This window comes from Mirounga angustirostris, unplaced genomic scaffold (genome assembly GCF_029215605.1).
Source record: "Mirounga angustirostris isolate CCGP_5_RB_7025 unplaced genomic scaffold, mMirAng1.0.hap1 SCAF_12, whole genome shotgun sequence".
In the NCBI taxonomy this organism is placed as follows: domain Eukaryota; kingdom Metazoa; phylum Chordata; class Mammalia; order Carnivora; family Phocidae; genus Mirounga; species Mirounga angustirostris.
Genome location: NW_026991720.1, coordinates 14371952 through 14399903, shown reverse-complemented (window position 1 = coordinate 14399903; position 27952 = coordinate 14371952). Strand labels below are relative to the sequence as shown.

The following is a 27952-nucleotide window of genomic DNA, read 5'->3' as shown; positions in this document are numbered from 1 at the left end:
TGACAAATGCCTAGGCAGGGAGGCAGGGACTAGGGGTTGACACTTTTAAAATTCCAGGAGTTAATGACTTGCTCAAGGTCACATGTCCAGCCTGAAGCTAGAATTCAGATCCTCTGGCTCGTGCACACTATTTTTTCATGACCTCTAACAAGTTTGGTGACTTGACTCTGCGGTCCTGAGAAGGTTGGAACATCACGTTGCGAGGGGGGACCAGGCTAGCACCGTGGTAGCAGTGAGCACAGACGGCTGAACCCCGAGACCACCAGAGGCCAACCGCTCTGCGGAAACATGACAGATCTGGAGGCAGAAAGACCCAGCTCCATCCCTTCGTGGTTATGGGATCGCGGGCAATTTCCTTAACCTCTCTGAGGCCATCTCCCCATTGATAAAACAGGCAAAATATTTAGCTGCAAGAGTTGTGCAGAATAGAGATGATGTGTGTGTGTGTGTGTGTGTGTGTTCCTGGCACATAATAGGCACTTAATAAATGGCAGCTCTAGTTATTATTTTAAAAATTCAGTGAACAGAGATAACAGGAGCCTTTTAACTTTGGAGCAAAGAGAATTAAACATCGAAACAGAATGCGTAAATGCATCTCTACAGATGAGCACATTTTAGCACACTCGTAATGACAACCCTGAGGGATTAAGAAAAGGCTCAGTGGGAGAGGGAACACCCCTCGGTCGGAGCGTGTGTTTGGGAATCAGACACGTCTGGTTCACATCCCAGTAGCTACTCCCTACCAGCCTTGTGCCACCTGGCAACTGGTTTCTTGAGATTCGATTTTTTTCATCTACTAAGTGGGGATGATAATGGTTGTCACGAGGGTTCAATGTAGGCCCGTGGCCGTTAGCAGGTAGATCGCTAAACGCCAGTGCCGTTCTCCCTTCGTCCTCTACTCTCTATCAGAAGGCAGTGGGTGCTACGGTGTCTTCTGGTTAGATTTCTGTTCAGAAAAATGGCGTTGAGATGGATAGGTTTGGTGTTGAAATGGAAAAGTTTTAGTCACTTGGAAAATGTATACACATAGGATATTCTTTATTCTCCAATACTGTGACTCGTGACTATTGCTAAAAATACCTGCATTCATCAGAGTATTAAAATACAGTATTCAGCATGCAGTAGGCCCTCAATAAATAGTGCTGCAAATTGAAGACATGGAAGGGGTGATAATCCAATTCTAAAAACGAGCAAATTCTACGTGCATGAAGGGTACGGTCTTTCCATGGAGTAATTCTTTTTGCCCCTATTCAGTAAGTAATCAAGAAGGGTTACATCTAAATATTCTCCATTACTCAGCACTTTGAGTTTCTTAGGTCTTTTGACCTGGCTGAAATAGACTATTTAATTTCAAGTTAGCAGCAATGCATCTGATCTTCCTGACTCACAAAGTAAGTATGTTTGGTTAGACCTGTCCCCTATAGCTCTCCCACAGTCATGCTCCCAGAGACACGTGCACTCACATGCTGCACAAGACACAAGGTTATGTGGCCGAGGTTCTGTCACCTGGCCGAGTGAGGAACATCCCCATCTCCCCCACAAAGATGATGGGGCCTGACAGCAACACATCCCAGCCACACTCAGCTCAGAGCTCCAGAGAGTGTCCTCCCACAGGGCAGGACCAAAGGGATCACTGAGGGATGGCCCCTGCCCTAGCACAGGACCACCTCCTGTCTGGAGCCACACGGGAGCTCCGTTCTAGTCTACCTGGGTCTCAAAGGGCCACCTGCCCGGGTCCAGTGGTCTGGACGAGTCTACCGTTTGCTGCTGGCCCAATCATTCCTGCATGCCCAGTGGCGTCCGTGGTCACACAAGAACAGAGACAGACTGTAAGGCGTGAGAGATGGGGGAGGTCGTGTCTGCTTTGGTTTGGTGGAAAGAGGTCAGATGAGCAGAGGAAGGGGGAGGATGAGGGCTGTGGGGTCCGGGGGGGCGGGGAGGAAACCAACACTCCCATGACAACCCCAGGGGAAGGTGACGGAATCACTTATGGGGAGGGGCGCTGCTGCAGCCACATGAGAAATTCCCTGCAAAACTGCCGAACGACAGTATTTATCCGCCTCAGATGACAGTTACAATATAAAAATTCACAGGTTCATCCCATTTTATATGACCTGCCACGTTGGCTGGCATTTCTCCTAGCTAGCTGCTCCTAAACGCACCCCTGCCTCTGGCTGTGAGGTCCGCCATTTTGTCAAGAAAACAAAATGCCTGTCTATAGCTCAGCGCCTGGACTTCACTCACAAACACCATCTCCATGAAAACCTAATAAAAAAGCAATAAAAGTGAAATACAGTTTATTAATATTCATACTGTCTCCCACCGCCAACAGCCACATGTGTTCGATCATTAAGGAGGAGGCTGCTTGCAGCCTGGTTTCCAGCGAACAGCCGTCCTCGTCATCAAAGTGACCAGCACAGTGAGTAGCTCCAATGCGGGCGGAAAGGCCTAACTGTAACTGCACGACCACCAAGAGGTCCGGGGCTACCTTTCATCCCCCACTAGCTGGGCGGCCTTGGGGGACTCTCCACGCCACCTCCTGGGGCCACCTAACCAGGCGATGGGGCTGATGATGCCAACCCAATTACCTGACATCGGTGTGACAACGGAGAAAAACGCCTGCATCCATGAAACGGAAATGGATATATTTGAGCTGGAGGACATTAAAAAGTCTTCCAAGAGGCCAGAGGAAAGCGAAGAACCAGATTACACTGGAGCTGTTTGATACAACCAGTACAAGTTTCCAGGAAGAGAGAGAACACACGCTCAAGAGAAAAACTTAGGGAAGGGAGATTTACAAACAGTCACAAAATACACCCTGCAAAAGATATTTTGGACAAATTACCCAAAATTATGGGGAAGCATGACTGGGGAATAAAATGGCTACAGAAACAGAGCTTAATGAAATCTTAGCCCCCTTGGTACAGCTTTGCTGGGATCATAGTGATTTCTCAGTCTCCTTGAGGGCAAAGGCCTCCTTGTATGCATCATGGCGCACCGCCCTGCTTATAGTGGGCGTCCGAGAAATGCTTCCTGGATGAAGGGGGAAAGAGAAGGAGTGACAAATCAAGATTTGGAGAAGGGTGGACACATGACTGGTTAAGACTTGGGAGAACTGGCCAGAAGGGGACAGTGTATTGCAGAGTAACAGACACCAAGGCAAGCAGAGGGTCCCTGGAAAGCCATTGATAATGGCACGTTTGTTGAACTTTGGATTTCTTGACAGCAGTGGGGAAAGAAGACAGTATGTAAATACGCATGTGGTGACACGCCAATTTCTTTCTCATCTAAAGGCCCGTGAGAATAAAATATCACTATCCATGTGGATGGGGCAGGGAAGGGGGGAAATGCAAGAGTCTTTATTGATTAGGGAAGACAGCAGATGAAAGACCAAACAAAACCCAGGTGCTCTGCACTTCCCCCACACGGCAGTGCAAAGAAAGTGTGTGACACCAGGGGGCACCAGGAGGGGGTCCCACACATGCCTGAAGGGAGCTCCCTGGAGTCCACACTCCACAGAGGACACGCTGCCACAGCCTTGTCCTCTTCAGAGAGGCTACGCTTTCCGGGGGCTTCCATGCGCCCCGCGTCGGCGCGCTTCACGTTCACAAGCCGGCGTGAGCATGGGACCGCAAAGCTGAGGCACAGGACGGTTTAGTAACCTGCCCACGAACACAGAGCCAGGAGGCGGCAGAACTGGGGCTTTATTTCAGGGTTGCCAACTCTAAAATCAGCTCTACTGTATACTTCAGGAATACTAAAATATCATCAACAAAGGTCTTTTTCTCCCAGGCCAGGACTGTCCCCTTTATAAGACAGAGAGCGAGAGACAGAGAGAGAGAGAGAGAAAGGGAGAGAGGAAAAAGGACACATACACGCACACACGCACACCCACCCCCACAGAGACTCTGGGAACTTCTGGCTCACTGTGCAGATGGTGCCTGGCCTTCAGGTAATATCACGTTCATCAGGGCAAACACCAACCTCCACTTTCACACGCCAGGGTGCCCGGGGAGGGGGGCTCTAAAGACAGCTAGGATAAAGCCATTTCTTTTCTTCCCAAGTCAATGAAAAAAAAGAAAACCCCCCATTTACTTTAGTGCTTCAACCTAGCACCAGAAAAGTATAAATCATCCTCAAAACTCTGCTTTTGTAAGGGTTTTTAAATCCATTCTTATACCTACTACACAAATACTCAAAACTACTCAAAACTACTCCTTTTAGCTGGCATTTTTAACAATTCTAGGTCCCGTGTACAAATACACCCAAAAGGGCCTAAATCTCTGTTCCCAGTAAAAGCTCATCCCATCCCAAATTCTCAGCCTGAAAAAGTTCTTTCTTCTTTTTATTTTATTTTTTTAAAGACTTTATTTATTTGACAGAGAGAGACACAGCGAGAGAGGGAACACAAGCAGGGGGAGTGGGAGAGGGAGAAGCAGGCTTCCCACAGAGCAGGGAGCCCGATGCAGGACTCGATCCCAGGACCCCAGCCGAAGGCTGAGCCGAAGGCAGATGCTTAACGACTGAGCCACCCAGGCGCCCTCTTTCTTCTTTTTAAAGATTTAATTTATTGAGGTGAAATCCACGGAACGTAAAATGAACCATTTCAAAGCAAACCATTCCGTGGCATCTAGTAACCTCACAACATTATGCAACCATCACCTCTATCTAGTTCTGGAACATTCCCATGGCTCAGAAGTAAAACCCCTTCCCCACCAGAAGGACCTCTCCTTCCCTCCCCCAGCCCCTGGCAACCACCAATCTGCATTCTGTCTGGATAAATTCATCTATTCTGGACATGTCATAGAAAGGGACTCAAACAACACGTGTCGTGTGTCTGGCTTCTTCAGCCCATGTCAGAGGTTCATCCTCAAGTAGCACTTATCAGCATGGCTGAGACTGGAACAACACAGGTTTGAACTGCGTGGCTCCACTTATGTGGAGATTTTTTCGACAAAGTACAGCGCTATAAATGTATTTTTCTCTTCCTTATAATTTGCTTAATAATATTTTCTTTGCTCTAGTTTATTTTATTATAAGAATATAGTATATAATACATATAACATACAAATTATACATTGACTGTTTGTTATTGGTAAGGCTTTGGTCAATGGTAGGCTTTTTTTTTTTTTTTTTTTTTTGAGAGGGAGAGGGAGAGAGAGAATCCCAAGCAGACTCCACGCCCAGCGCGGAGCCTGACCCAGGGCTCGATCTCACGACCCTGAGATCATGACCTGAGCCAAAATCAAGAGTAGGATGCTTAACCGGCTGAGCCACCCAGGTATCCCAACAGTAGGCTTTTAGTAGTTAAGTTTTTGGGGAGCTGAAAGTTATATGTGGGTTTTTGACTGCAGGGGGTGGTCAGTGCCCCTAACTGCGCACTGTTCAATGGGTCAACTGTACTCCTTTTTATGGCTGAAAGATACTCCGTTGTATAGATGGACCACAATTTGTTTACACATTTGCCCACTGCTGGACGTTTGGGCTGTTTCCACCTTTTGGCTATTGAATAATGCTGCTACGAACATAAGGTACAAGGTATCTGAGTCCCTGCTTTCAGTTCTTTCAGGTGCATATCTAGAAGTGGAACTGTGGGGATCGTACAGGAATTCTAATTTTTGAGGAACCACCAAGTTGTTTTCTTCCACAGTAGTTGCACTACTTTGCATTCACACCAGCAATGTATGAAGGCTCCTGAAAAAGCTCCTTTAAACATACCTAAATTATTAAAAAAAAAAAAAAATTCCTGAAATGATTTTCATTAATGCTGACCTTTGCAGCTCCTGAAAGGCTTAGGGGATTTATAGAACAGCTTTCCTTTACAGACCTTGTGAAATCTCTAATCCTCAACTCCCCCGATCAAGTATGGAGAATATGTTAATCACCAGATCGGACACCCAGGGCATTTACAGTCTAGCTGGTCGCCCAAGACTAACATCCAGGACAAATTATAAAACAAATATAAGTCCAAAAGTTCCCTCAAATGCAGGAAGCAAGGCACAAAGTACAGATTTTAAATGCAATGAGAATTTGTAACAGACAAGGGAGAGATGCATGGAGAGCAGAGTGGCCCGGGAAAGATGAATAGGGAAATGAAACGTGAGGAGGGCCTTGAAGAATGGTTATAATAAATAAGAAAAACAATAACTGCGTGGAGCACTCAGCACCACAGCCTGCCTCGACCCGCTTCAATGGCCTGCCTCACTGACGGGGGTGCCCAGCTCCGTGAACGTGGGGTAGCTGGGGTGGTGGGCGCCCTGTGTAGGAGACAGTGAAGAGCTGGGATCCTCTACCTCCCTCGCCAGCACCGGGCCCTCTCTCATTTCCCAAGGGCGGCAGGGGCGTATCTCCTGCAGAAGAGCTCCCCTCCTACCTGCTAGCAAAGGCAATGTTGTCATGTTTCGTTAGAAATGTTCAATTTCTGTGGCAAAACAAACCCGGCAATTTGCATGCTGTGCAGGCAAAACTGAAAGTATTTAAGTGTGGTGAGTCTTGCTTGCTAGATGGAAAGAGGGATAACATGAATATGTACAAAGTCCCTCCTGCTTCCTCTTCGGTATCTGGGAGAACACGACCACACTTGAGCTGCATGGGCGCTCCTTCCACAGCAAGAAGGGGGAGTCAGCGCAGGGACAAGCTCTACCGGAGAGCAGGTGGGTGTGAGGCTCAGCACACCCTGCTGCCAGTGGGCAGGGCAGGGCCCCGGGTGGGTGAGTGTGCGTCCCTCCCCACGCAGAAGCCTGCAGCGCCTGAACTTCAGCATCGCAGTGAGCCGCATCCAGCCTGTCCTCATTCTTGGGGCCAAGGCTGACCCACGCCTGAGTCCACTGTGTGGTGACGGGCGCATGTGTGGCACGCCCCTGCAGACACGCGTGTGCATGTGTGCCCGTTTATTTCACGGTGGGTGTGGACACTGCTCCGTCCGGCGTGTCAAGGACACCACGTATCACCACCACCAGGACAGGGAGGGGCTGACAAACAAAACCAAGCAGCAAGTAAGTCCAGTGTCCATGCAGAACCAAGCATCCCGCTCGGGACTCCCGACGTGACAGGGAAAGGAATCGGGGCTCCTCGGCACTCTCCGGGGGACAGCACACCTGTCTGTATGAGGGTGGGGAGGGCAGGAGGACAGACAGGAGATGGCTCACCTCAAACGAACTCCTGAGCCTACCCAAGCCCCCTGGCCTGCCCAGAGCAGCTAGCCGCTGTCCTGCTGGATCCCTCGGGGTTCTAGGATGCAAGCCTGGAGATCCTCAGCACCCCTGGCTTTCTGCAGCGGGGCAGGACTCATCTGGATGGAGTAGGACATACGGGCTGCACTCGTGGGTTGGCCACCAGTATGTGGGTGGCCCCAGGCGAGGCACTGATCACCCAGCGAGACAGTGATGCCAGCGCTGTCTGAGCTACCTTCAGAGTTATGATAACGGTCACACAAACCCACGTTCCTGGAAAGCTCAGAAAACATGGATGACCATCAAAACCAAAGGCCTGGGCAAATACAAATTGTTACTTGCCAGAGAGAGTCTGGCCCACTCGGCACTTTGGCTAATTTCTTTGGTGCCTCCCATTCCTGAAGCTTTCATCCAAATGTGTGTGCCCATAAGAGATGTTCTTTCCAAGGAAGCCACGGCAGCCTCCCCAGAGCCAAAGGCAGTGTCCCCTCGGCGTCCGCGGTGTCTCGCACACAGTACATATTTGATATTGCCTGCTGAACGGAGCTTACAAAGTAAAGCAACGAGATGAAAATACGCACCTCTCCATATAAGCCGTGACACAGAATATGAACATGAGAAGTTGGGAAAAAACTTAAAATGGCACATTTCTCAGAGAAAATCTATCTTCAAGCTCACGGTTTCGGTCGGCGCCAGCAGAAACACTGTTTGGAGGTGCATGTCCCCAACTGAGAGTCGCACACGAATACGTTTCTTACAGGGGCAGCCCTGGCCCCGGAAGCGTATGATTTCCTTGAAGATCAAATGGATGGATGACTAACAAGATGGATTACACTAAATCCAAATGTCTTGAGGAGGGAGAGATCACTTCTGGTCGTGGCAGATTTGGCTCTTAAGTTTCACAAGGGGAGTGGAGTGGGGTGGGGTTCGGGGGTCCGGGAGGGACGAGGGGCAGGGGAGTTATCCTAAGCAAAGGGGCAGTGTGGGCTCCTGGCGGGCACTGAGGCCACACTGGGTGAGGGGAGGGCTGGGGCCCTTGGAATTGGCCTCTGAATTCCAGGTTAGGACCCAGGGAATAGAGGAAGGGCACAGAATTAAGGAAGGAGATTTGGGGAGCGTCTTCTGAGAAAGAAAAGGGAATTCTTACGAGCAAGGAGGGATATCCCAAAGCTCCCTGGAACTAATGCAGAGAGAGCAGCCTGAGCAGCACAACAGGGACACGGCAAACGGGTGGTGTGGCCGTGAGCTCCAATCTGCAGACTGATGGACCTCTCACTGCCAGGACAGCCAGAGCAGAAGACACAGTGACATGACGTTCACATGCTGGTGACCCTCCTGCTTATTCCAAAGGAGGGAGTGAAAAGCTCCTGTCTGTGGGGAGGGAGAAGAAGGAATGTGGCTCTGTGCCCAGCATGTGGCCTTGGGCCATGGCCCAGTTATTGGGGTGCATGACCCAGGTCCTGCTGCCAGAGCTGGCCTCGTCATGCCTGGGAGGACTGCCGGGGACGGGGGCCCTTCTCCAAGGTCCGTCACTCAGAGGCAGACGAGATAACCCACTGCATCCAAGATGGCATGCGGGCAGCCGCTCTCTGTGGGGGACAAAAGAACTTTCCTGCAAAACCAGCTACTTCTCTGTAATACGCATGAAAATCTCCTCGGATGGGAGGCCAGCCATCGGGGAAAAGCCGGTTTGGGGAAAATGGCTTGTTTCACACATGGGTGTGCTGGCCGTGGGCACAATGATGGGACAGCCAAGGGCAGGACCCTGTAGGCACAATAAAGCTGGGTGACCAAACTCCACAAAGACTTATCTTCTTTTTGGACTTTGACACTTCAGAGGGAACAGCGTGTCACGTCTCTGTTCCTGGTGGTCACTGTCCTTAAGTTTTAGAGGACACGTCCATGACCTATACATGAAGCAGCACGTAGAATAAAGAGCGTGATAGAGGTGCTTCCGTCACCAGCAGCTGTTTATTCCCCAGAGTCGTTTCCATGGGTTCCCCCATCCGGCCATTTCCAGAAATGACTGCTACCCTGCTGGCCATCCTGTCACAGGATGAACAAATTTATCTCTTTTGCCCCAACGCCACACAACACAACAAAAACAGGAAGAAAAACCAGGCAAGATAAGGTTTAAGGGTTTAATGTTATCAACAATTTCCTTAGAGGTCTTTAAGGGTAAACAGATTTAACATTTTTATTTCAAAATTCTTTATTTAATTTTTTGGTGTGAGCCCTCTGAGCTTTAATCCAGGTATAGATTTGTGGCACCACCACCACCACCAGGACGCAGAGCTGTCCCAGCCCCCTGAGACCGCCCCGGGGCTGTTCGGGGCGAATACGCCACGTTCACAAGTGAGAACACTGGAGCTCAGGGCCAGGTCTACTTATATTCTGGGGGTCACGCTTAGTGCATTTTTATTTGCCAACAGAAGTTCCAACTGACAAAAAGAAGAACTAGAACTCCTTCACTGGAGGTCAGTGAATGACGAAGAAGTGACACCAACAGCTTGTCCCTTGTGTTCTGGCCAAAAAACTCTGATTTTACGGTCCACATTTACATAAATAAGGTTGTGAGATGAAAAAGTACACGTCCCCAGTCACATGAAACAGGACCAGAGGGGTCTCCAAATATGGGGGATCCCACGGACCAGTCAACCTGCTGCCATCGAGCATGTACACCCAACACACCCACACCAACACACACTCACACCAACACTCACATATCCAACACACACTCATATATTCAACACACACAACACATACTCATACAGGCCAACTCACGCCCACACCCAATACAACACCCACTCCAAACACCCCCCCACACACCAACACACTCACACATCCAATATCCACACACACCCACACCAACACACACTCACACATCTAAGACACATACACAATCCCACTCATAGCAACACACATCCACACCAACACACACACCAATACTCACACAATTCACACACCAAACATATTCAACACACACAAACCCACACCAACACACTCACACATCCAATATCCACACACACCCACACCAACACCCACACCAACACTCACACATCCAATGCACACACACCACACATTCAACACCCACCAAAACACACTCACATGCCAACACATGCTCACAGCGCCTTCAGGGGGTCTCTGAACAGTCTCTCCCATCATCCAGTCTTGGCTCCCTGACCTTTCTGATGTGGGCAGAGATGGGGAGGGGATGCAGGAAGTCACGGCAGGTGTCGAATGCAATCTAACTTCATGAGGCTTCCAGTGTGCCATCCCTCACTCTCTGGGGCTTCTGTGTCCAGCCCGGTGAGTGCAGGACCTCGCAGCCGTCCTCGGGGTCACCAAAGCAGCGGGAGGGCAAGAGCCCGGGCCCTCAAGTCAGGAACAGCGCCCCCTGCCTTTCTCGCCACACCAACACAGTTCTGCCACCTCTCGCTCCCGACTTGGGGGCGGAGGGGGGACATGTCGCTCCTCTCTTCAAATACTGACCCCGCCCCCCTCACCGTGGAGCTGGACATTGTCCCTTCCTGACGCCAGAAGAAACCCACCAAACACACTCCCAGCATGCAGCCCCTTGCACGGACTGAAGGTAAAGCGCCGTGCTGGGCCCCCATGTCCACAGAGGTGAAAAAGAAACCGTGCCTAATCCCCAGAAGCTTGGGAATACTGGGGATGTTGATAGCTAATGATACACAGACCAAATTAAATAAATGCTAAACTAGAGGCACATAACTGTGAAGGGAGCCCAAGGGAAAAAGCACAATGGTAAGGACAGAGGCGCCCTGCGCCAGGCAAGGTACACACAGGTGAGTCAGACGCACACTGCTCCCTCATCGAGTCCTTGTAACAGCTTTCTCAGGTGCTGCAATTTTTCCCTTGTAAGAGCCGAGGACAAGGAGGCTCAGAGAGGTGTGGGAACTTGCCTAAAGTCACACAGCTCTAAGGCAGCAGAGCTGGAATTCAGAGCCAGGTCTGTTGCCGCATACAGTAACGATGAGAAGAATAATGACAAGGAAATATGAGCAGCTCACATTTACGGAGAGCTTCGCAGGTGCCGAGCCCATGGGGAGCAGTGCATGAGCCGTCCCCCTCTCCGCAGGAAATCTTTGTTCCTCAGCTCACAGGTCCGAAGACAAAGTTAAGGGAGTCCTGCGTCACAGGTGTGTAAAGGCCCCCAGACAGAGAGGCAGGTAAGAGGTTAGAGGCCCAGAGGACGGCACCGTCTCACACCCTCCAGTCAGGGCATGCTGCGTGTGGCCCCTGCTCCGGGCTGGGGGCGTCACTTCTCATTTTCTGCAGTTATAATGGGACATGACAGATATTGGCTGATTTCAGGGAACTAATCTGTTAAAAGCCGAGTCAGCTGTCTTCAGGTTTGAAATTGAAATCTCACAGGTGGGAAGGAAGGATAGGAATGAATGTTTCTGGGGAGATGTGGATACTCCCAAAGGGCTGCTACTGGGGTCCCGAAGGATCCGGGTTCGGAGATGCCGGACGCCGTGGGCCCAGGGTTTAGGTGACCAGTGAAAGGCCACAAGAAACCGGGCACATGAGGGTATCTGTCATGTGGCAGTGTGCGCTGGGCCATGATGCCATTCATTCATTCACTCATTCAACAGAGGAGCCACAGGGAAAGGGGCCGGCACCCCTCCTGAGCGTGCGCGGAGAACGCAGGAGAACAGTAGCTCCTGCCACGTCCCTCCACTGTTTCTCCGACAAGCTCCTACTTCAGGCCCTCAGGCCCCACCCCTGCCTGGGTATTCTCTCCCAGAGCCCAGCCCATCTCCCACCTCTGGCCGGCACCTAGCCAGCTACAGAAGGTGGAGGCCAGATTCATGAATTTTAGTTAGTTTGTTTTTTAATTAATTTTAGCTATTTTATGTCAGATCTTCAACTTCCAAACAACCCAAGTTTAGAGTTCAATTCTGAATTCTTAACCTATACAGTCCTTAAATTCGCCTGAAAAGACATTTCCCTTTTATTCTCTTTCCATTTATTTTTAAAGATTTTATTTATTTGACAGAGAGAGACACAGCGAGAGAGGGAACACAAGCAGGGGGAGTGGGAGAGGGAGAAGCAGGCTCCCCGCAGAGCAGGGAGCCCGATGCGGGGCTCGATCCCAGGACCTGGGACCATGACCTGAGCTGAAGGCAGATGCTTAACGACTGAGCCACCCAGATTCCCCTTCTCTTTCCATTTAAAAAGACGTCACATGTAAGTGGCGGGTGGGGAGGGAGAGGACATATTCTGGAAGCCCCGCCATCTAGAGCAACAGTTCTCAAAGAATAAAATCATGATGATGATGATGAATAAAGAGGGTGGGAGGAAACTTCTGGACACCAGCACATAGGTGTCTGGGCAGAGTGCTGTAGCACACACCTTGGGGCCTTTCGGGGCACGTGTCACTTTCCCTCTGATTTCAGCCACCACCATGGCGGACCTCGCTGTGCACGTCACCTTGCTTTTCTACTTCAGCCTCTCTCGGTCTGCCCCAGCCCACCCAATCTTCATACCAGCTTGGCCCACACAAAGGCTCACGACCCTCAACCTCGGCGGAACTGGAGCCCCAGCCTTCTACCCTTCTGGGGCCCAATCCCAAAGACCTTCAGTGGACCCCTTGGAGGTAGAATGGGGCAGCTCCCTAATTCTGGTATCACTTCCCCATTCCCTTGCTCCTGTTTTCTGAGATCTCCCAGAAGGACTCTCTGCACCCAAGTCCTGTCTCAGGCTCGGCTTTCGGGACACCCAACCTAAGACCTTCATTTCCACAATGCCATCATCTCCATCTCTGCCTGGGAATGAGGGCCACAGCCCAATACCCAAGACCAAGAGCCCTGACCCTCCATCAGGCTTTACGCCGACAGGGCCAAGGCAGAAAAGAGACTCCAGGCTTGTCTTGCACACTTTCCCTTCTCGGTTTAATGAGAGATGTCTACACTGGGCAGATGAGGACAGCAGAGCCTGGCACACCCAACCAATGGCTCCCCAAGGACAGCTCATTCCATTGCAGACTTAGGGGCAGAACTGCATCGCTGAGGGCACTCCTCCTACTCATTTCTTGAAACCTCAGCACAAAGCACAGTGTCTGGCACATCTTCGGAATTCAAACAATTACTTGTTCGATGCATAAATCGGGATGATAGCTCCAAACCCAGCTGTGGCTGCAGGGAGAGCCCAGTCACCACCTGGCAGAAAGTGCTACATCTACCGGAAATCACGCAAAGAGTGACGTGTATTGTCATCTCTGCTGCTCATCTGCTTTCTGCGCCCCCCCAACAAGCCCACCTCCTCCTAACTACCCGCTTCCCGGTTCACCAACACACACACCCTCTCCTATCTCACCAACTATTTTTGGATCTTCACTGTCAACACCACTGGGGCATAAAGGGTCTGACCACAAGCCAGGCACCGACTGGGCCCCACAGAGGGGCTATGAGCTGCTCAGGTGAATGATCCATAGCTCAAAGCCAGGCTGTCACCAGCAGTCCTGCTTCTCCCATCTTGACAGGGCGTGTGGTACACCCGTGGAAGGGGGAGGGGAGGGAGGTGACATATTCTGGAAGCCCCGCCATCTAGAGCAACAGTTCTCAAAGAATAAAATCATGATGACGATGATGAATAAAGAGGGTGAGAGGAAACTTCTGGAGGTGATGGATGTGTTTATGGCATAGATTGTGGTGATGGTTTCATGGTGTATACTTATCTTCAAACCCATCAGGTTGTACACATTACATACATACAGCTTTCTGTATGCCAATCATACCTCAATAAAGTAGTTTTAACAGAATTAGCTATAGAGTATGTAATGAGTAAAGAGTATTTAAATGTATGTCACCTTGCCCCACTGCCAGAGAGCCTGCTCATTAGATTTGTTTTGCAACCCAGGATTCTCCGTTTTTGAGAGGCACCTGCGTGGTTCTGCAGCAGGAGGATCCTTGGACTACACTTTGGAAACAACTGGTTTATCCCTTGAGCCCCAACATGGTTCCAGTCCCACTGTCCTCAGGTCTGGGGACATGTAGTCAGTATCCCTGCTGCAAGGCAGAAAACTGGGCCATTTCCAGGGCATTAACACAGCTTCCGCACCGGGGTCCTCAACCTCTGGGGTTGCTCAGGTTTGCTCCTGTAGTCTGTGGTGTGCGTGTGTGTCCTTGTGTGTACGTGCATGACTGTGGCATGTGTCTGTGTGTCTCCTTCCATGTGGTGCTGTGGTGGACACACCCATGCACATCAGCATCCCTGCTAGGGCTTAGTATTGGCTTCTGTCACCAAGGTGCTGGCCGGCATACACCCAGGTCTGCATATGCCATGCACAGGCTTATGCTGTGGTACTGAGTTTGTGCGTGAGTACTTGCATACGTGTGTGTGTGTGTGTGTGTGTGTGTGTGTGTGTGTGTAGGAGGGAAGGGGGCCCTTGGGCAGATACACTCAAGCACACACAAAGCTTCCCACTAAAGAAAATTTTAATTTCAAATTTATCTCCAGGGACGCCTGAGTGGCTCAGTCGGTTAAGTGGCTGCCTTCGCTCAGGTCATGATCCCAGCGTCCTGGGATCGAGTCCCGCATCAGGCTCCTTGCTACATGGGGAGCCTGCTTTCTCCCTCTGCCTGCCGCTCCCCCTGCTTGCACTTGCTCTCTGTCTCCCCCTCTCTCTCTGACAAATAAATAAATAAAATCTTAAAAAAAAAAAAAATTCATCTCCATACAGTTCAAGGTCCTAGAGCCGAGTAAAGGGAAACTGGAGATAACCTAACAGCCAAGTAACTTACTGGTTACTTCTCAGAAAAGCTGCAACCCTGAAAACTTTCACATATTTATAACCGTCTCCCTGGGTGGATGAGCTTGTCAATGGGTTGAATATTTCACTTAATATCCTCAAGGTGTAAACTACAGCCTTTTCCGGTTGTATCTATCTGCTAGTAATAAAGGTAGAATCAATTTAAAAAGCTAATGCCTGCAATGCGATTCATTTCTCAGTCAAACCTCATTTCCAGTCAGGCACCCTTTATACTTGATTATCTGCACAAGTTATGCCATTTTTGAAACTACTTATATTTATGGCTTTAGAAGCTGTGCCCCTTTTCTGAAGTGATGCAGAGTACGGCGCTTTGGAATGTGCCAGGCCCCCTGTCCCCTACTGATGGGGTAAGGAGGCCAAGCTCAACCCACAGGAGAAAAAATAGTCCCGTAACCATACACCGAACCACCAACTCTGAGCAACCACACGACCGAACGCAGGCCCTGGTCATAATGGGGTCCAGACTCAGGAATGTGGATGGCTCACACTGACGTTCTCCCAATGACTCAGTGGAACACGGTCAGCTGGGGACACAGAAGGCCAGGACTGGGGCGAAGTCTCCCAACTCTCCTTCCAGAGCCCATCACTTGGTAGCAGTGGGGGGATCTAACACCAGGTTCCAGAGAGAGCAGAGCTTCAGAATTGTGCCTTAGAGAAAGCACAGTCAATAAACAGAAAACTATCCCCTCTGGGCCAATGATGTAGTCACAGTACCTGGGAAGTTAAAAGCACTAAAAGTGTTCACATTTCTACTGTTGGGGTAGGCATTATAATCCAGGGCCTCTTCCCTTTATTCCTGAACAACTACTACGGTCTCCTAGCCTCTGGGTTCCCCCCAACCTTTTTTTTTTTGTCGTCATCCCAATCGCTTAATTCATTAACATCCTTAACTTCATTAAATTACTGTTCTTTTTTTTTTTTTTTTAAGATTTTTTATTTATTTATCTGAGAGAGAGAATGAGAGACAGAGAGCATGAGAGGGAAGAGGGCAGAGGGAGAAGCAGACCCCCAGCTGAGCAGGGAGCCCGATGCGGGACTCGATCCCGGGACTCCAGGATCATGACCTGAGCCGAAGGCAGTCGCTTAACCAACTGAGCCACCCAGGTGCTCAATTACTCTGTTCTTAAATCCAAACCCTGATGCCTTCATTAATATTCTTCCCTATCAGACCTCACTCCCCTAACCCTTACTTCCCAACCCAAGCCTTCGACTCCTTCCAGACGTCACCATCTTCCCTTATTTGTGCCAATCACAGGGGCTCCCAGGCTCCCTCACCCCCATCTCTCATCTCCTGGATGACCCACCTCAAGATGCCTTCCATACAGCTCCTGCTCTATAAATCTTCCCTATTAACCCGTCTGGCAAAATCTTTCATTGACTCTGAATTTCTGTAACTGGTTTTTCTCATGATTTGCTCCCCTCCAGGCTCAATGAATATCTACCGAGTGATCAAACATTTGTGCTATCAAAACACCAGAATCCTACTCTAGGCGATTTATTGGTGTCCTTCGATCGCTTCAGAGAGACCATAAACTCCTCAAGATTAGAGATCTTCCTTTACCTCCTTCCCTTTAGGAGATCTACCCACACAGGACACACAGTAGGCTCCTGGTGAACACCTGATGAATTGAACTGAATTAAAATGCATCTCTGCCCTACCTCAAACAACCATGTAACCAACCTGAAGATAATCTCTGCAACCAAAAGAATCAGACAAAAAAAAAAAAAAAAAGGTTAGATTATTCTGAAGAAGGAGATTACTGGACATTTTTTATGTCCTAAATTTTTATCCCCATTTTTTTGAGGTCTTAGTAATGGTCTTAAGTGTTCCAAATTAAGTCTAGACAGAGTATTTTGAATAGCCCAGAGCAGAAACAAAAAACTCTACACATTTTAATCACTGACTATCTTTTGCCTGAATGGCGTGTCTTTTTGTTTGTTTTTCTGGAGAGTAGAGCTTAATATTTGGTCTTGTTTTTAGTTTCCTGGTCTCGCCAATAGTGGAAATACCCCCACATCAATTTACTGCTGGCTCTCCCTCAACTGAAACAAACAAAAAAAAAAACAAAAACAAAAAAACCCCCCAAACCCCCCACAAAAACTGGCATCAGTGTAGAATCTCATAGGGAAATGGCAGGGACTTCCAAGGTGAGGTAACGGGAGTAAAGAGGATTACCCACAACTCCATTTCTTGGGGTGTGAGCACGTGAAAGGTAACACCATTAAGGAAATCTCTTTCTCCCCAGCAGCGTTCTCAGAGTGGGCCGAAGACCACCCTGCACAAGTTCACATCCAATTCCCTGCAGTGAACTCTGTATGTGTGTGTGTGTGTGTGTGCACGGTGGAGACTTTCTTGGGGGGCACTTCTCTGGAAGTTCTGATTTGGTGGGTCTGGGGCAAGACCTTGGTGGAAATGTGTTCTTAACAAGGTCTCCTGGTGATTCTTATGCACAATACAGTTGAGAAACAGTGTGATTTGGCAGTTAACTATGTTAACAGACCTTCAAGTTGGAAGGTCAAGTAGGAAGGGGATACTCATGCATCAGATGTAAAAATCTAAAGAAGGAGCCTTTGTTTCCTGAAAAACACACTGTCAGGCTTGCCTCTACAGTGATATGCCCCCAACCTTGGCCAACCAAATCCTGGAGTTCCCTCCCTGTGACACCACCCATCCTTTCATGTACCTCAGGCCGAGGACAGAAACATCTCTCTATGTCATCTTGTTTCCATGTCACTTGTCAGGGAAGAGAATAAGGTAAGGTATTTAATACTATCCCATTTCAAATAAGTAGGGACATGTGAGTGTCCTCCCCTTTGAAAGTGAGAGGTCACAGGGGATAATCACCCAACACAGACATAGGGGCCCCAGAAGGACCAGGCCCTATGGAAGGACAGATCCAAAGTGTGGAACCTCCTTAGATGCACAGCTCAAACACAAGACATGTTCTCTCAAGATGTGGCTGAAAATGTCTTCCTTCTCAGATCAACAATGGACAATTATAGAGTTTTTTCCTGCCCTCAGCCCCCGGCCCCCATAAGAGGCAAAGGAATTGAGAAAATCAACTTGAAAATCGTGGCCTGGAGTTGGCTGTCCCTCACAGATAGCTAGGACTAACACACACAGAGCCGAAGACTGTCCTCAAGCACCTGCACTGCTCGCTATGCTAGCAAACCACTCTGGGGTTCAGATGAGGCCTGGGGAGGGCATGGAACGTGGGGACCAATGTCAAGAGGAAGCATCACCTGAGGCAGAAAAGCTGGGCTGGCTTTCATGTGGGCTGTGTCCTTGAAACCAGAGCTGGGCACGGAGGCCCACCATAAAGACCCAAAGGACACTCATCTTTTTGGCCAAGGTGACCACGAGGAGGAAGAGGTTTGCCTGCCCAGAATTTTAGGCAGCAGTCACCTAAGGGTTAAAGAAAGGGGATAATGTACCCAGAGGGAGGGCCTTCCGAGGGAAATGGGGGTGCAGGGGCCAGAGGTAGAAGACGGGGAGAGGACAGCTAAGCAGAGCACCGAGACTATCTGCAAACAAGCCTTCCACACCCACCAGACTCCCTGAGCTGGGTCCCAGGCACCAAGGGCAGAGACCATCCTGGTGGGAGGGGGGTGGGAAGTGTCATGTGGGCACAAGAAGGCGAGAAGACGTGAGTACATAAAGAATCCCAAAACCGACTTACTTGATCCATCAAGTTTTACTCTCAATATGCATTGCCTTTCGAACAGTTTTTAAAAGTCTCTTTACAAGTCACCAAGCTCAATTTCCACTGAAGGCGAATAAAACCGGTATCTGTTCGCTAAGCAGCAATTTCGGGTAACTGAGTATTAAAAGCCTGAGCACCAGCTACTCCTTCCGGGACCTGTGAAGGTGACCCGCAATGACACCAACCAGAGCTGCCTTTCAAAGAAGACACTTCCTAAAGAGAACACGTGCTTGCTGTCTCACCCCTGCACACCCTTCTCCTTCAACCCTTCCCTCGGGGTTCAGGCAGGGCCCTCCCCTGCAGGCTCCAAGCCCAGGCCCCCCCTCCTCCGCGGCCACAGCACCGGGCTCCTGGCTTCCCTCTGAGCGTGGCTCCAGAGCAGGGGGACCGACAGCAGACTGCAAGTGAGTGGTAGATCCTTCCCTCCTAAATCTGGCAGGGAGGCAGGGAGGCAGGGCGGCGGAGGAGGCTCCTCCTTAGCTGCTGGACGAAGGGGGAAGGGAACGCTGGGGAAGGACAGGAGAAGAGCCTAGAAGAGCTGCTGTAGCTCAGGAGATGGGGGGGATGGGCAGCGGCAGAGACACAGCAGGGCCCCGCTGGATGAGGAGTGGGCAGGGGCACGACCTGGGCTCAGATCGCTCAGGGATGGGGGCGTGAGGTTATCTACTGAGACCCGCAGGCTGAGAATGGGTAACCGGGGGGAGGTCAGCCTCTGGGATGGGAGTGCAGTCAGCTGAGGCTCTAGCACATTTTGCAGCCTTTCTCTGTGGCCTGGAAGGAAGTGTGGAGAAAGCACAGCCCCGATCGGAGTGTCAGGACACAAGTGCTCAGGCACGTGAGTCTTGGGACTCTGGTTTTATAGTCTACATGACAACCTCTTAAATGTGTGCAGTCCTATCTTCTCATTGGAGTTTTAGGAAGTTTCTTGCCAACTTCCATGTTCACTGGACTGCTCGATGTCCCCTCAAACACAGCCCAGCACAGTCTCCCCAGAACAGACTCTCCTATTTCCCATTTCTCTCCACTCCTCATGCACTGACCCACGAGCTGGACAGTGAGGGAAGCACTTGGGTCGTGTCACTGCGGTCCACTGGCCCAGCAACCCTGAGGCTGGCGACCAGACTTCCCTAGCTCGTGGGTGAGGAAGTAAAGGCACAGAGAAACAAGGCAACAAGACCACGCCACACAGCTTAGCGAGGGGGGTGGATCTAGGTCAACCTTAGGTTTCTCAGACTCCGAAAACAGTGCTCTTTCTCATCTGGATCCCACCAGAGCTGCCATTAAAAAACACCCACGCAGGACCCCACACCCAGAGGGGCCGATTCAGTTCGTGGTGGGGATTAGGACCCAAGCTGGGTGATTTTCCAACCCTACCCCTCACCCCATCCCCACCCACACCCCCACAAGTGACTGTCAATGTGTAGCTGGGGCTGGGAGCCAGTATGCTAGACTCCAGGATGGTGAGGGCCTTGCCAGAGCTGTCGTGCTGTATCCTGGTGCCCAGCACTGTGCCTGACACGTGCTAGAAGTGCAGTCAATCCTTGTTGACTGAGGGAAGGAATGCAAGCCTTGCACTCCCTACCCAGGCTGCCACAATCCTCCCTCCATCCTGACCAAACCCGAGCTCTCCACCACAGGCGTGCACTGACTGGTGCCTGGGCCACACCTCTCCCTCCCCAGGGACATAAAAGTCATCTTCCCAGCATCGCTTTCGTCCCGCTGCCCTCTGTTCACCACCCTGCTACCTGTTCCAATGCCTCAGTGCTTGCTCCGTGTTTAAGGATACAGCTGCAACCCCTTCCCCTTAGTTGGGTATTTAAGACCCCAACCCCCCCACCTATCCTTTCAATCGTATCTGAATCACATCACCTACAGATCCCCTGTTATGGCCTCACGGGCGGGTGTCCTCCTTGTCTCCTGAGCAAGTCTTGTGAGTTCCTGCGGCAGTGACCTCAATAATGCACTCCCCTCTCCCTCCCCGCCCCATGCCCTGCCCATGTCTGGGTCCTCCCCATCCGCCAGGACCTAACCACCCCCGCCAGGCCCTTCATCCCAGGCTCCAGGAATCCCTTCAGAATCTGAACACCTCTGCCGAGCAGCTTACTTGGCTCCATTCTCACGTGGCTTCTAACCATCACTTCCATGCGCCTGTCCTAATTTTCTGACCAAACTATGGTCAGTTACTTGAGGGCAACAACTGGAGGCGAGTAACTTTACCTACCCCCCCCGCCCTCCCAGTGACCCCCGCTGCACACTCTCTGTGAACGCCAGGGGGGCACTCGGCATCTCCTGGGTCGGGGCAAGCGGTCTTACCTGTAATATCTGGACTGCAAGTAGGTGGAACACACAGCCTTGGACACGTGACTGGCCGAGCCGAAGTCGATGACCTTTACTCTGTACGGCTGTCTAGAAGGATCTACCAGCATGATGTTTTCTGGTTTGAGGTCGGCATGGATGAGACCTAGGCTTTTCAGTTTCATCAGGGCTGTGGCTACCTGCTGGAGGACTGGGCGAATGTATTTGAGGGGCAAGGGGCTAAACTTGTTCTGCTTCAGAAAGTCATAGAGGTTCTGCTCCAACATCTCAAACACCAAGCACGTGTGGTTCTTGTGCTGGAAGCACTCGTAGGCGCGGACAAAGTTGTAGTCGTCGGCACTCTCTGTGCTCAAGCGGGCCAGGATGCTCACCTCGATCTGACCCTGCCGGGCATACGATGGGTGGTTCTTCAGGATTTTGATGGCCACGATTTCATTGGTGCCCCGCTTCCAGCACTTGACCACTTGCCCAAACGTCCCTCGGCCCAGGAATTCTAAAACTTCGTAAGTGTTGGTCATGGAGCACAGCACCTCATGCTGGACCAGCTGGTAATCACCTTCGCTGTTGGAACCACTGTTTTTGGAGGTGGCAGTCGATGTGGTGGCAGTGGCTACAGTGGCCCCACTCGCATTGGTCTGAATCATGGGTGGATGCTCTTCGATGATCTGCACGCTGCTCGTGTTCTCAATCTCCTCACTCTTACGCTTGAGTCCACATTTTTGGTAGGTATCAAGAAGGCTCACAGTGCTTCGACGCATTAGGTTATGTGGTCCGCCGAGGACTTGCCCAGGGACAGAAGTGCTACTTGCGGATGTTACAACTATGTGCCCGGTGCTTCCTGGGAAGATGATGGTCTGCTCGTAAGGTAGGCTTGGGTTTGGGATTGGCAAGGAGGTGCTGACGGTTGTAGCGGCTGGCTGAGAAGGTGGTATGTTCTTGCTCTGGCTATACACTTTGCTGTGGGAGCCGTACCCAGTCATGTCCCAGGTGGAACGCGGCTCTACTTTCAGTTTCTTCACACTACAGAAGGCACTTGATTGAAGGGTGTGAGGGGAGAAGACTTGCACATGTGAGGCCATACCTACAAGAAAAAGGAGTGAATTAAATTAAATGAATGAATTCAGCAGATTCATCTCAGTTCTGACCAGCGGCTTGGGTCCTATACAATACTTTCCTTCCACTTCAAAGCAAGGTGGGGAAAGTGAATCTTTTCCCTCCCTCCCCCTGCCCTGGAAGCACATTCTGGCCACTCGGTTTGGGAGGCCAAGGAGGTTCTGGACTGTTCCGCCTGCCACCATTAGGAGCGTGGAAGAGTTGTAGAGTCAGTAGGGAATACAATCAAGATTCAGATACAGAATGAGCATATCAGAACTTTGTTCATTACTTATTTTTTTAGTAAACATTGTTTGTGATAGAAACAGATTCCATAATTCTCACTGCGTTGCAATCCTACTAAAACTGAGGACCGTATCAGGTGGGCCAGTTAACTGTTACATACTAAGTTGTCCCAACGGTCTACTGCTCCTTGTCACAGACCCCAGATTAGCTTGTTTGAAGAAACATCTTCCCACATAAGTCCAATCATGGAGCCACTCACGACTGCTAGCTTCTGGATGAACCATAATTACCCCCTGGGATCTCAGTCATCTTAAATGAATTCTGTAGGGCTGAGGAGATCAGCAGTCAGTCTGATATTTTCATTTAGATGGCCTAAATAAAATATTTTATCATTTATTTTATATGTTTTATATCATTAAAACATTTATTTATCTTGGGGGAGGAGTAGGTAGCATCATTCATGGGCTCCACTCACTAACTTTTCCTGTTAAGTTCATCTATCAATGTGTTTATCTAGAAAGTACTATTATTTCATGCCAACATCTCAGCCAAATTGAGATAACCACAGGAATCTAGAAGACCATAACTCTGGAATAGTTGTACAATTTACAATTATGGTGATTCTAGAAGCAAAAATTCATAGGAAACTATCAAGAAAAAATAAGACAATGAGAAAGGCAAGTTCTTAAAGGTGAAAGTAGAAACAAACACTGCTCATCATCTAACTGCAGCTGATGAACATTTCTCATAGAAGCACAAGGACAGCGGGGTTTTCATCAAGCTCCACTGGTGTCTAGCTGTCCTCGTGTTCATGTCTCTGACCCCTTCGCCTTACCTAGAGTGGTCATTTAACCTTTTCCTTCCCACCTGGTCCCGTCACCCTGGCCACCCTTTCTCTCCCAGCAGATACCTTCCACTTTGTCCAGGAGCCCAAAGTCAGCAACCGTACTTTCTACCTTTATTCTCTTCATTTCAGAACACTCCTGACTCTACGTCCACCCCCCATCCTTTCTTCCTTCTCTCCGGTCTCAGAGGAAGCTGTGTCTCTCCTTTCCAACACCAAATTTCCTCCCATTCTCATGATTCCTCCTCTCTGGTTCCTTCCACTGTCTTCTCCTTCTCTTACAGCTTTCAATTTCTGCCTGTTAATTAGATCCAAGTCCTTACTAGGTACTTAATAAAGTTTTGCCGAGCGAATCAATGACTTAATCTTTTTCTCCTGCCTTCATGTGTGTGCGGAATACACACACTCCCAACTTAAAAGCCAAGAGGAGTAACAGCCATACTCCTCCCCTTTAACTTTTTTCTTCTTCTCACCTGTAATCAGTGGTTTATGCTCCCTTTTCTTCAAGACTCATTCCTTAATCCATGGCCCCTGCCCCAGCACAACCACACACTACAGTTATGTGTTCTTAAAGGTAAACGACTTCCTAATTGCCCAACCCAAGGGACTTTTTCAGCCCCTATTCCCCCTGACCTCCCTGCAACATCTGATATGCTGACCACAACTTCCTTCTTGATGCTCTTATCTGTGCTTATGAGAATCTGTAATCTCCTCCTCCAGTGTTTGATTGCACACTGTGTGCCTCGGTGGTTCCTTTTCCTCTTCCTCCTTTAAAATGTTGGCATTTCCAACATTTTGACTCTGTTCTCTCTGGAAGACAATCATTCAAACAGTTTGAGCTGTCATGTCTATGCAGGCGACTCCCGCCTTCATGACAGGCCAGGCTCTCCCTCTTACCTTCCATGAATATATTTCTGCCTCCCGCTACATCAAAGACTATCTTCCAAAGCTGAACTCCCTTATCTTTTCCTAAAAATTTAACCATCTTGTACCCCTTTCTAGCATCCCCCTTTCTGTTCATAGAATATTCTTCTAGTCACTTGGTTCCAAAAATGTGGATTTACCTTTGATGATTCTTCTTTTATCCAAGGACAAGAAGGTGCTAAGTCTTAGTAATTTCTCCTTCTTTCAAAATGTCTTTTGTATCCATCTCTTTATTTCTGTTCTTGCTGCCGCTTCCATAGTTAAAGCATTGTCTAGTAGGACTGGACCAAACACAAACATCTGGTCTACCTGAGCAGTCTTTTTTTTTCCCCTCTAATTTGTCCATATTCAGCAGCCAGATTAATCTTCCTAGAACATTTCTAAGCATGTTACTCCTCTGTCCAAAAACATGTTCTTTTTCTTTTTTTTAAAAGATTTACTTATTTTAGAGACAGAGACAGAGAGTGAGTGTGTGTGGTAAGGGGTAGAGAGAGTCTTAAGCAGACTCCAAAGTGAGTGTGGAGCCAGACGTGGGAGTCAATCTCACAACCCTGAGATCACGACCTGAGCCAAAACCGAGTTGAATGCTCAACGAACTGTGCCACCCAGGCACCCTGTTCAAAAACTTTCAATGACTCCTTAGTGTCTACATGATAAGGTGGAGGGCTCTTTCACTTAACATCATCATGTTCGATTTCAATTACGTTGTTGGCTTCATCACCAACTAGTAACTGTCCTCAACCTCCAACTTGAATTAAGCTGTTCTACTTACTGTTTCTAGAATGTCTCTTACATGCCCTGCCTCCACACTCTTACACCATCCCCTCATCTGGCACGCCTTCACCTTTTCTCTCAATTTATTCAAAGACAAGACAATTCAGATCCCTCCTCTTCCCAGACCTCTCCAACCCACACTGATCAGTCCCACATCTCTTTCCCAATGGCACTTACCATATGTACTATTCATTTGGCCACAAATTGCACTTTTGACTTGCAAAATCTCTTTTGTCTTGTTGAACTGAATTTCTTATCTTTTGTGCTATTTCACTTTTTACACATTTAGGTCACGTTTCCATAACCAGGCTATATTTTGGGTCCAAGAGCTACAGTTTATACTTCATATTCGTGTTTTCCCCAGTATTAAATCAAGTTTATTATCCATGGTAGGCATTCAGTTGACGGAATAAAGCCCTCTAACTGGCCAGGCCTCCCTGAGAGCTTAGTTCTCTGGCTACAGAGCAATGACCAGTCATAGGCACCTATGGAACCTGGCCTTCCTCTGGAGAGTAAAGAAAAACCTGCCACTATTTTCCCACCCAAACCCAGACTTTTTAAAAAACCAAGGCAGGGGCTAGGCAGCTCCTGTCCTGGTGTCAGTGCTCACGTTCTGTTTGTACTTCAGCCTGGACGTGCTCTGACTTCCCACAAGCAGCCTCAGCCTGACACCAGACACACGCTCTGAACCCCACCTTCACCCTGATCCCGTAGATCTGACAGAGGCTTCCCTTCTTGTTTGGATCCTGAATTCCAATATCTACCTATGCAAAATGATATCTCCATATACATCCTTCTGCCTGATGAGACTATTTTGGCTTGCTTATTCAGAATCTACACTACCTGTTTTTTCCTATTCCTCTTTTTGTTCAAGTCAACCTCCCCCCAATTCTGCAATAACACTGAAAATGTTTTTTCCCATAGTTATCAGTATTAAATATTCATATTGTTTTAGATGTTGTATACAATATAGAAATAACCAATCCCTTGACTTTTAGTAACTTAACCACTGGAGGCCAAACAAATAAGCATTCCCCTTTGTCCTTTGCTACCTAGTTTGCTCCTCATTCCTCAATCCTCAAGTACTTGGGGAGGAGAGGGTTGGGTGGCAGTAGAGGAAATACGCTGAGGTTACATAAAAGAGAAGTGGCTCTTTTTTCTATTTTCACTGTTTCAAAAACATTTTGGTAGAAAGGCCAGGGTGCAGAAGTGGAATTTTACAGATGGAAAGAGGATGGCTTATGACTTATTTGTTATTGGGATGACAGCCAAGGGTCATAAAATTGTGGAAATCATCACTGGCTACCTCTGGTGATGGATGCCCAGGATCAGAGAGGAGATGTGCATGGCTAGAAATGCCCTTCACCACGCCTGCTGCCTCAGACTCAAACACCATTCCTCAGGGTTATCATGGTTCTCCAGATTTTAAAATCTTGATCACCTAAGTACGTACTAGGCTCTGAGCTGGATGTTTTATGGACGGGGTGAGCAAACACCAGACTCTGTCTGGGACAGTCCAGAGTTACCCTTTCCAATTCATTCTCGCAAGGGTCCTACTTTGAAAGCTAGGAAGTCAAGTGATGGGTTTAGGTTCCTAAGATAAGTGGAAAAATCAAACCCTGATTTTAGAAGTTCAAATCAAGGGCGCCTGGGTGGCTCAGATGGTTAAGCGTCTGCCTTCGGCTCAGGTCATGAGCCCAGGGTCCTGGGATCGAGTCCCACATCGGGCTCCCTGCTCCTTGGGAGCCTGCTTCTCCCTCTGCCTCTCTCTCTGTCTCTCATGAGTGAATAAATAAAATCTTAAAAAAAAAAAAAAGTTCAAATCAAGGTAATTCTACGTGCCTCTTTGCCTCTGTCTTAATGGTTTAATGAGAAATTCAGTTTTCTAGGGTTAAGAATAGTATTTTCCACCTAAAAATAAGAATAGCCAAAAATCTTTATGATTTTCCTTAAGTCTTAACTCATAAGATTTTTTTTTTTAATGTCACTTATTAAAGGACTGGCTCATTTAGTCCTCTCCCCCCCCCCTTATTTGCTTAGTTTCTTCATAATTTTATATTTCACAACTAGATGAACTGAAAAGTTGCTTCACATCTGAGTACATTTCCTTTCCATTTCACCACCCCAAAATTATCTACTGGAAGATCAGACTCTGGTGAAACCACGGAGCTGAGTGAGGGTTCAACTATGATTTAAAAAGAAATTACACTGAACTGAACTTCACTGAATTCTACCAAAGTTTGAGAGAGGGAATTATAAGTAAAATAATGGCACCATTTCCAGCAGTGGATAAAGTTTAATTGTGGTTTGGCAGATGTGAAATAGATTGCCATGCAGAATCCAGTTACATTGTTAAAGAGAACACAATTGTGAGCACCTTAGTGTTTAAGAGGTACAAATTTCCCCACTTCCCAAAATCCTCTGACACACGCTTCTGCTGAATAATGAGTATTTGATAGAAACAATCAGGAGGGCGCCTGGGTGGCTCAGTTGGTTAAGCGACTGCCTTCGGCTCAGGTCATGATCCTGGAGTCCTGGGATCGAGTCCCACATCGGGCTCCCTGCTCAGCAGGGAGTCTGCTTCTCCCTCTGACCTTCCTCCTTCTCATGCTCTCTGTCTCTCATTCTCTCTCTCTCAAATAAATAAATAAAATCTTAAAAAAAAAAAAAACATTAAAAAAAAAAAAAGGAATAATCAGGAACTCGAAGGATTAAGTCCCATACCCAACGGGATGCCATATCTGTCTTAGAGATCACATTACTCAATATGATATTATAAAGTTGTAGAATACATCAAAAGGAATGTCAAAAATGTATGAATGTTAGAAATATCCACCTGAATGGACATTTTTAAACATCTAGAAAAGGGTTAACCTGCAAAGCTCTTGATTACCCTGTATAACATGATAATTTGATGCCTCAGGGGTTGAAAAATACTCGAAAAAAAATGTCTTCATGGACATGCAAAACTATATTCATAAAATTTTAATGATAGTCATCCTGCTTATCAAGTTTATATTTCACAAGTAGTGCAAAGATAATTTCAGATTAGCCAATTTTAAATGATACATTTCCAAAA

At 48.6% G+C, this 27952-nt stretch overlaps 1 protein-coding gene across 5 annotated transcripts in view; it reads right to left on the bottom strand.

Annotated features, from left to right (window-relative positions):
• Nucleotides 1-27952, bottom strand: part of HIPK2 (homeodomain interacting protein kinase 2) — a 181813-nt gene that overhangs the window by 104155 nt on the left and 49706 nt on the right. For all 5 annotated transcript variants that reach the window (XM_064574897.1, XM_064574895.1, XM_045864188.3 and 2 more), the window contains exon 2: nt 20991-22074. In XM_064574897.1, the coding sequence (XP_064430967.1) occupies nt 20991-22074 (1084 nt within the window). The remainder of the gene's footprint in view (nt 1-20990; nt 22075-27952) is intronic.